Source organism: Phyllobates terribilis, unplaced genomic scaffold, assembly GCF_046119375.1.
Source record: "Phyllobates terribilis strain yellow unplaced genomic scaffold, ASM4611937v1 Scaffold_2__4_contigs__length_985480577, whole genome shotgun sequence".
Taxonomy (NCBI): domain Eukaryota; kingdom Metazoa; phylum Chordata; class Amphibia; order Anura; family Dendrobatidae; genus Phyllobates; species Phyllobates terribilis.
The window spans coordinates 13,609,454-13,619,775 of NW_027362762.1; the positions used below are offsets into that span (position 1 = coordinate 13,609,454).

At 46.1% G+C, this 10,322-nt stretch overlaps 1 protein-coding gene across 1 annotated transcript; it reads left to right on the forward strand.

Annotated features, from left to right (window-relative positions):
• The first annotated feature begins 2,743 nt into the window (after positions 1-2,743).
• Positions 2,744-5,340, forward strand: LOC141243248 (olfactory receptor 52N2-like). Its single transcript, XM_073668914.1, has 2 exons — positions 2,744-3,534; positions 5,172-5,340. The coding sequence occupies exons 1-2, from the start codon at positions 2,744-2,746 to the stop codon at positions 5,338-5,340; spliced, it is 960 nt and encodes a 319-aa protein (XP_073525015.1).
• Positions 5,341-10,322: the final 4,982 nt, after the last annotated feature.

A 10,322-nucleotide genomic window follows, 5' to 3' on the forward strand; every position in this document is an offset into this window, starting at 1 on the left:
TGATAGTCGTGACCCAGCCCTTACATCCAACACCACACTTCTCCACCAGAGTGGGCTAGTATGCACTAGGTGCTGCTCCCCTGGTTACAGGGAGACTGGGAACCAAGATTTAGGGGAACCAGTTAGTGGGTGAGGGTGGAGGACTTACAAGTTAGTTACACTTTAGATTTCATATTTAATTCAAAGCCATCTTTGATCTTGGTCTTCTGTCCTTTTTCTTGGTCTTTTGCTGGTCCTTTTAGTCCTTGTTAGTCAAGTTTTTCGGCTGTCTGTGTGCTGTCAACTACTGTGTGTAATGTGACCTCCCTCCCGGAGCGCAGATCCTGTGTGGGCCTGCACCGGCAAGGGACATAACCCTCGTACCACGGCCTTGGGACGAGAGGTAGGTTGTAGACGGGGAATGTCTCAACCCGGCCAAGGACCGTGATCAAGAAGGCCCGGAGCTTAGGATTGTGGCTCCACAGCAAATGGATCCCAGGCAGGATGCAGACGGAGCGGTGTACGCCACCTGTCCTCGCCATACTGATATATTCAGAGGGAGTCCGGCTGCAAGAGGGGTACCGGCCCCCGACACCCGACCTTGCTACTCCATGTCCTGGTCGGGAAAGCCTGGTTAGGCCCAGAGGATCCCACCGGGTATCGGACGGAGCGGAGCTGCCCCCGTGGCCTTGTTCTGAGAGGAGTTCAGAGGGAGACCCGGCCTATTTGCACACACACGGATAGGAAAGGATTCAGTCTGTAGTTCAGGAACACTCTGCTGTAAGGTCGCGATTGAATGCTGGACTTACTTGGAGGTTGTCGGACCCCCGTCTCTGGTGAACGCAGGACTCCGCGGGGAGCAGGGATTCGCCTTCCTTTGCCATCTAAGTGAGTAAAGCCTTGGAAGTTCACCCCTATGGCCTCCGGACTGTTATTTCTGCGCCACGCCGCGGGATGCGGGATCCCTTCTCCTCTACTACTACCCCCTCCATCCTGTCCCTGCGCCCTGAGGCCTGTGGGGAGTAGTAAGAACTTCGGCCGCAGTAACACTATGCCTTAGCGGACTGTACCCTTCACCAGGCACCACAGGTGGCGTAGTCGTTAAATAAGCCACTCAACCTGGGCAAGCCCATACCATCTCTTTTTTTTAATGTGACGGCCCTGAGCACGGGTCGGGCCCGGGCCACGGCTGCATTCCATCTCTCCCATCACAGGGCCCGACACAGAGTCCCCCAACACGGGCTTTACGAGTAGAGGCGTCACACATACAGAGCCTAAGTAAGTATGGAGGGGTAGGATAACACCTACATACACAGGGCACCAGACAGAGACTGCGCGACAACTCAAGAGAGTAAAATATGTGGTAGAGGTGTACGGAGCTATGGCTATGTCCGTATAAATATGGCTCCATCCAAAATGTACACATAATTCAGTGGTGTGCTCGAGCCTCAGAAGTAAGACCTGTCCAGGATGAAAGCAGTAGCCAAGTCTCGTGGGTGCAATGTGAGATAAAACCCTCCCGTGGCTGTGACCTCAGTGATTATCCTGTCATATACTGGCAGCAGGGAAATTGTGGACTCTTGTCTTGCTCCGGCATTTATAGATTTAAAGGGGTTCTCTGGTCTCACGATATTCATCACTCATCATCAGGATAGGTCATCAATATTATATTGGTGGAGGTCCGCCACTTGGCACCACCACTGTCAGTGGTTCAGGAGAATAGGAGCGGAGTTGCAGTACTCCGCTGCTACATAGTGAGTGGAGTAATGCGGTGGAGCCCCATTCAATGTTTACATGTGGCCACCACCGCAGCTTATAACAACTGATCAGAGGTGGTGCCAGGTGTTGGACCACTACTAATCTGATATAGATGATATATCCTACCTTATAATCAATATCATGTGACAAGACAAACTCATTAATCTATAGAACATGGGTCATTGAGTTGTACAGTAGATGACAGTGGTAATATCAGCCTGCCGAGGGATTCAAGGCATTTTCCAAGTTGTTGATTAGAAATTGCCGGGATTTTACTGCAGCAGTGGGATTAATTTATCGTTTAACCGAGGTATTGACCTGATAAATCAAAGTGTCTATAGTGGACTGGACCCAAAAGGACTCCGCCCAGCACCACTCACATCACTGCTGTACATACTATAAATCATACACCTTCATCACGGATCACCAAGTAACGTGGGTCCTTAAGAGGCTGAAAGACGTCTGTAGCAAGCAGGTAAATAATAGAACGATTAATCCCCTACAACCAAGTCTCACCATGAACAAAGAGCAACGGGAGGGACCATCTATGGTTCATTATTGTCAATAACAGGGATGTTTAATTCTAGACAAGGACTGATGTGAGGAGGACATTGAAAGTGAGAGGACAGGAGAATAATTCATATGGTGGTGGGGAAAATATATCCAGGGTGGTAGGTATACGTGCTATGAGTGGGGTTGTCACCTTCTACATGATAAGAAGCATAAAATATAAAACCTTCTAAAAATGAGATGAGAAGAATCTATGACCAAAGGGTCTTCACATTCTTGACCCCAACATCTGTAACACCATTTCTTATATTCATCCAGGTGGCACTGAGGATTGGCTGGAATAATCTTTTATTTTTTATCATTTTTATTGATCTGTATTTTAACTTTATTTCAATTTCAAATCGAAAGAATGAAAGTGAATAATGTGAATGTTAATATTTGTGTTGGAGAATCTACTCAGGGGTTGGATGACTTCATATTAATTCTGGGCTGAATCATGGCGTCCATCAATATCTCCGGCATTTATACAAGCGTGTTCATCATGGAGGGGGTCCCGGGCTTTGAATCTTCTCATGTGTGGATATCGATCCCTATCTTTGTCATGTACGTCATAGCGGTCCTGGGGAACCTCCTGATGCTGCTCCTCGTCATGATGGAACCACGGCTGCACAGTCCCATGTATTATTTCCTCTTTACTTTGTCCCTCACTGATCTGGTTCTGTCAAGCTCCATTACCCTGAAAATGCTCTGCATCTTCTGGCTCAATCAGAAGGAGATCCCTTTCTTATCCTGCCTTGTACAGATGTTCTTCATCCACTGTTTCACCTCACTAGAGTCTGGAGTCCTCCTGGCCATGGCCTTTGATAGATACATCGCTATCTGTAATCCCTTTCACTATGTAAGTACTTTAACCAACACATTAATAGGAAAAATGATCCTAGCCCTGGTGATAAGAGGAACTATCATAGTGGCCCCTTGCCAATGGATGGCCAGTAGACTCCCATACTGTCAGAGTCATCGCATCCCACATGCCTACTGTGACCACATGGCGGTTGTGAAGTTGGCTTGTGCTGACACCACCATCAACAGTGCCTATGGCTTGACCATGGTCTTGCTAATCATTGTATTTGACATAACATGCATTGCCATATCGTATGTCTTGATATTGAGGGCACTTTTGAGACTTCCTTCTAAGAACACCAAGAATAAAGCCTTTGGAACTTGTACTTCTCACATTTGTATCATCCTCATGTTCTACACCCTGGGACAGTTTTCCTTCCTAACTTATACAGTTATATGAAAAAGTTTGGGCACCCCTATTAATCTTAAGCTTAATGTTTTATAAAAATTGGTGTTTTTGCAACAGCTATTTCAGTTTGATATATGTAATAACTGTTGGACACAGTAATGTTTCTGCCTTGAAATCAGGTTTATTGTACTAACAGAAAATGTGCAATCTGCATTCAAACAAAATTTGACAGGTGCATAAGTATGGGCACCCTTATCATTTTCTTGTTTTAAATACTCCTACCTACTTTTTACTGACTTACTAAAGCACTTTTTTTGGTTTTGTAACCTCATTGAGCTTTGAACTTCATAGCCAGGTGTATGCAATCATGAGAAAAGCTACTTAAAGTGGCCACTTGCAAGTTGTTCTCCTGTTTGAATCTCCTCTGAAGAGTGGCATCATGAGCTCCTCAAAACAACTGTCAAATGATCTGAAAACAAAGATTATTCAACATAGTTGTTCAGGGGAAGGATACAAAAAGCTGTCTCAGAGATTTAACCTGTCAGTTTCCACTATGAGGAACATAGTAAGGAAATGGAAGAACACAGGGACAGTTCTTGTTAAGGCCAGAAGTGGCAGGCCAAGAAAAACATCAGAAAGGCAGAGAAGAAGAATGGTGAGATCAGTCAAGGACAATCCTCAGACCACCTCCAGAGAGCTGCAGCATCAACTTGCTGCAGATGGTGTCACTGTGCATCGGTCAACTATACAACGCACTTTGCACAAGGAGAAGCTGTATGGGAGAGTGATGCAAAAGAAGCCATTTCTGCAAGCACGCCACAAACGGCTGAGGTATGCAAAAGCACATTTGGAGAAGCCAATTTCTTTTTGGAAGAAGGTCCTGTGGACTGATGAAACCAAGATTGAGTTGTTTGGTCATGCAAAAAGGCGTTATGCATGGCGGCAAAAAAACACAACATTCCAAGAAAAACACTTGCTACCCACAGTAAAATTTGGTGGAGGTTCCATCATGCTTTGGGGCTGTGTGGCCAATGCCGGCACCGGGAATCTTGTTAAAGTTGAGGGACGCATGGATTCCACTCAGTATCAGCAGATTCTTGACAATAATGTTCAAGAATCAGTGATAAGGTTGAAGTTACGCAGGGGATGGATCTTTCAGCAAGACAATGATCCAAAACACCACTCCAAATCTACTCAGGCATTCATGCAGAGGAACAATTACAATGTTCTGGAATGGCCATCCCAGTCCCCAGACCTGAACATCATTGAACATCTGTGGGATCATGTGAAGAGGGCTGTCCATGCTCGGGGGCGACCATCAAACTTACAGGAACTGGAATTGTTTTGTAAAGAGGAATGGTCAAAAATACCTTCATCCAGGATCCAGGAACTCATTAAAAGCTACAGGAAGCGACTAGAGGCAAAAGGAGGATCTACTAAATATTAATGTCACTTTTCTGGTGAGGTGCCCATACTTATGCACCTGTCACATTTTGTTTGAATACAGATTGCACATTTCCTGTTAGTACAATAAACCTCATTTCAAGGCAGAAACATTACTGTGTCCAACAGTTATTACATCTATCAAACTGAAATAGCTGCTGCAAAAACACCAATTTATATAAAACATTAAGCTTAAGATTAATAGGGGTGCCCAAACTTTTTCATATAACTGTAGAATAGGTCATATACCTCCACACATCCATGTGATTCTGTCCAACCTCTACGTCCTCATCCCACCAACTCTAAACCCAATAATCTATGGTGTTAAGACCAAGGAGATCCGCACTGCAGCTCTACATCTCTTTAGAAGCACTGCAACATGTCATCTGGTTAGAACTTAGAAACATTTCATTCTTCACAATGCTGTGATCTCTAAAAGGGATTGTCTTGGATGACGATGGCATGTGTTAGTATTGGTCACAAGTGGTCCTGTATAATGCAGATTAATCTCCAGTGTTTCTCCTATATGATGGGTAGCGTCTGTGACAAGCTATCCCTGCATGTGTCACAGCTGTCTAACACCTGTGACACATGCAGGCGTGGTGACTGTTACTAAAATGCCGAGCATGCCGAAACTACTCGGCGAATACCCGAGCACGCTCGCTCATCACTAGTCACGATAGTTCTTAGAAAAAAATGTAGTGACTTTTTGCATTGTCCATCAAAAAAAACCATTGTAGCAAAATACAGAATATGTGAATTAGTCCCATGGTTAGTTCATTAAATTGGCTGCTGTTTATTCATCCATCTTTCTCTGGATCCTGTGTAGAAGGTTTATCAGCTGCTTGTCCATGAGTGTCCGTCCAAGTTATAGTAGGCCACAGAAGCACGTGTCAGATGCTGAGCGTAGACCCTCTGAGAGGGGAGACAGAACAGAGCCCCCTCCCTGAGTGTCGTGTGGTATCTACAGTATATACTGTATGTCATCTGCTCTGTCCATTTATAGATTTACTAACTTACTGTATAGCCGCATGGCAAAATAATTTAACGTCCATAATAATAATATCAATGTTGGATTATTGATATACATCCATATTCAATAACATAATTATGTGAATTCATGTTATGTTCGCTGTGACTAATATTTATATAAAATTCATGATTATGCTTCCCTAACTCAAAATCGAAGCACTTACGGGTCCAATTGTCATCATCTGATGTCGTCTGGTCGTCGTCTCGTCTTCTTCTTGGTTCTTATATAACAGTCTTTAGATGATAACTCCTTTAAAATAAATTATATCATGTAGATATTGCACAGTCCATAACTGTATTCATTATTGTTCAGTCCATAAACGGTACTCTTTATTGCACAGTCCACATTTTAATCAAAAGTCCATGAATTAAATGTTGATTCGGAAACAAAGTCCATAGACAAAATGTAGCTTTAATATCTGCGCAGTGTCACCGGGACTTACACGGGACTGCCTTGGATATTTCTGGAATCCTCTGTGTCATCCGCACTGGTCTCGTGTCACGTTTGGAAAAGATGTGAAGTCTTTGGTCAGCATAGCAAGGGTTAACTTGACACATCCCGGCTTTATATAGCACCATAACTAGTGTTGAGCATTCCGATACTGAAACATCGGGTATCGGCCGATATTCACGGTATCGGAATTCCGATACTTAATTCCGACACTTTTGCAATATCGTATACCGGAATCTGAAGTTCCCATAATGCAATGAGCCATTTTCATTTTATTCAGCCAATGAGGATCCTAAGAAGTGTGGGCACATCCTGTTAGGCATGTAGGCATCTTAACTAATGGCATGACTGTGATTGGCTGCTGAAATGATGTCATGATGCACTATAAAAGCCGCCGCCGCCATTTTGAGCTCACTCTGCTGTGAATTCAGTTAGGGATAGGACGCTGTTGTTCTGAGGGACAGTTTTAGCTACCTATTTGGTCTATTCTGCTTTACTCAAGCTACTTTATAAATCGCTGTTCCTTGCAGCGCTAGTGCACAGTTCTCTGTCTGCAAGGTCTGTGTGTGTGAAGGCCCCGTCACACTTAGCGACGCTGCAACGATCCCGACAACGATACGACCTGTCAGGGATTGTTGCAGCGTCGCTATGTGGTCGCTGGTGAGCTGTCAAACAGGCAGGCTCACCAAAGATCAGGGGAGCAGTGACATTGTGGAAAGAATCTTTCCACGATGTCCTGCTCCTGGTTACGAGCCTGCTGAAGCAGGAGCAGGCTGGTAACCATGTTAAACATCGGGTTACTAGGGCCACACGTGCCCCTAGTAACCCGTTGTTTATCATGGTTACCACTCTGCTACGGTGAGCGGGAGGTTACCGCTCACTTTAGCAGGCTCGTAACCATGATAAACAACGGGTTACTAGGTGCGCGTGTGCCCCTAGTAACCCGATGTTTATCATGGTTACCAGTCTGATCGCTGCTCCCGCTGGTCACACACAGCGATGTGTGCTGACCAGCGGGAGGGCAACAACCAAAAAATGGTCCAGGACACTTTGCAGCGATCAGCGACCTCACAGCAGGGGCCTGATCGCTGCAAAGTGTCACACATAGCGATCTCGCTATGTGAGACGGGGGCTTGAGTGCAGCTCACGCTGTAGTGTGTGCTTCAGCCACATCTGGTTGTAGTGCGCTCAGCGTGCGTCACTGCCTTATACATTATCCTTTTTTGCTAATTGCTCATTTTTCCTGATTTCTCCTATTAGTGTGGTGGTTCCATCCGTATTCAGTTAAATTGGTTCCAAACACACTATATAGGAGTAGATAGAGACATTTTTTTGGTCTTGCAGCGCTAGTGCACAGTGCTCTGCATCTGTACTGTTCACCGCTTTCTGCAAGGTCTGTGTGTGTGAGTGCAGCTCACCCTGTAGTGTGTGCTTCAACCACGTCTGGTTGTAGTGCACTCAGTGTGTGTCACTGCCTCATACATTGTCCTTTTTTGCTAATTGATCATTTTTCCTGATTTCTCCTATTAGTGTGGTGGTTCCATCCGTATTCAGCTAAATTGGTTCCAAACACACTATATAGGAGTAGATAGAGGAGCCTTTCTGCAGCCTTGTATCCTGCAGCCCCAGCCAGATTAGTATTAGCCTATTTTTTGCAGCCTCATCTATTGCATTGTAGGTTACCTTCCTACATTGTAATAGCTACAAAAAGTTTGTGATATTATCGGTATTACATCTTTGCGCACATCCAGTGTCTTTTTGTGACAAAAAAACCTAAATGAAGTTCACCAAACACTCCACTTTACAGTTGTGTAGGCCACATTAGCTCATATTAAAGTCTAGTCCACACTTTATAAAATTAGTGTTCCTTATACCTGTTAGCAGCTGTTCAGGAATAAGCACACTAAGCCCTTAGTACTTTTCTGCCTATCTTTATCAGTCTACCAAGATGAAGAAGGCAGGGAGTAAGGCATGTGGTCGTGGTCGTGGACATGGTGTTTCTGCAGGGAGAGGACGTGAGGATTCTGTGCCTGCAGGGAGAGGACGTGGGGATTCTGTGCCTGCTGCGGGCACCAGTGACTCAGCATCCCCCAGTTTTACCAGGGAACAGTCCTTTATGCGCAGCTTTGTAGGAGCTAGCCATACCCCACTGCTGCGGGAGGACCAAATTGAAGCCATTGTTGGATGGATGGCAGCTAACGCATCAACTTCAATTAGTTCCAGATCCTCTCAGGTCCTGAGCACTGAAGAGCACCCATCTGTCTCTTCACCACCTGCCAAATTGCCCAGGCAGTCAGAGAGCCCTGGACAGGAGCCATCTCTACTTCTGTTCTCTGAATCTCTTGGCTTGGAAAGAGGGGGCCAGCCAAGCAGAATTCTAGAATTTGAAGAAGAGGTAGTATGCAGTGATGCGCAACCGCTTTGTCTCTCTGAATCCGAAGAGGCGGGTGGGCCAGTGCCTATGGTCAGCAGCACACCTCAGTACGCATCTGATGATGAGACTCAGGTGCCACTTTCTGGTGCGTACTGTGCTGTCGAGACTACCCAGGAGAAGCAGTTGTTTGAAGAGGGTGGTGTAGATGATAAGGTCCTTGACCCATCATGGTGTGAGGGACAGGAAGGTGGTGGGAGCAGCTCTGAGGAGGCGATTCCCCGAACGGCCCCAAAAGGATGGAGAGGGAGGGGGCAGACTTGGTTGCCTGTAGCCTCCACTTCGGCACCCATTAGGAGCATGGCTCTTCCAAAACCCAAAGCGGGCGCTCCCAAGACTTGCAGTGCCTGGTACTTTTTTGACACAGTTGCAGATGACATTTACTTTGTCAAATGCAAGCTGTGTAATCAGAAGGTGAAAAGAGGGAAAAGTGTCAGCAACCTCAATACCACAAATATGTGGAAACATGTGCGGACCAAGCACGTGGTGGAGTTACAAAGACACACTGAAGACCTAGGCCCACCTACTGCGCCACCTACCACCTCTTCAGCTCGTGTTGTAGCCTCTTCCTCCAGCTCACACACAGCTGGTTCGGATTCCTCACAGGATCGCCATGGAAGAATCTCTGGCACTGTTGTACAGAGACACAGTGTCATTCTACCCACAGCACCACGTTCCCTGTCATCCTCACAGTCCCAGGCCAGTCTACAGCCATCGTTAGCACAGGCATGGGAGAAAAGGAGCCATACTCGACAAACCACCCCTGAGCACAGGCTCTGAATGCTGGCATTGCAAATCTACTGGCCCTTGAAATGCTATCATTCAGGCTGGTGGAGACTAACACCTTTCATAACTTGATTGCATTGGCAGTCCCACAATACAACGTGCCCAGCTGCTTTTATTTCAGCAGGCAAGCCGTCCCTGCCCTGCAACAGCATGTGGAGGGAAAAATTAAACATGCGCTACAAAATGCCGTCAGTAGCAAGGTCCACCTGACCACTGATGCGTGGACCAGTAAGCATGGACAGGGACGATACCTTTCCCTCACTGCCCTTGGGTAAATGTTGTGGAGCCGGGTACAGATCTTGAGAGTGGTGCTGTATGTGTTCTGCCAACTCCAAGGATTGCAGGAATCCAGTCTGTACACATTGACTCCGATTCATACTCCAGTTCCTCTGAATCAGTGCTGCAGCAGCCGTCACGGTCTACCTCCACATCGACCTGTGAACGGTTACCTGTTGCGACCGATATGAGCACAGCCGTGGCCTAACATCAACAGGCCGTATTAAAATTAATTTATTTGGGGAATCGAAGCCACACAGCGCAGGAGCTACCGGGACAACTTACAAAGCCTCATAACACCGTTGAACCGGGAGCGTAAAATGCGGGAGTACCAAGACGCACTGGTGCATTCCATCATGTTCTCCATTCCACCCGAGAGCAGTGCTGCTAGTGTTATGATCTGCTAC

What these genes read in the sequence shown, in the direction of transcription:
- LOC141243248 (XM_073668914.1), top strand. Translation starts at nt 2,744, where the DNA reads ATGGCGTCCATCAATATCTCCGGCATTTATACAAGCGTGTTCATCATG. An exon ending in CAGTTTTCCTTCCTAACTTA is followed by an intron (nt 3,535 to 5,171) that starts TACAGTTATATG and finishes TTCATATAACTG; the next exon opens with TAGAATAGGTCATATACCTC.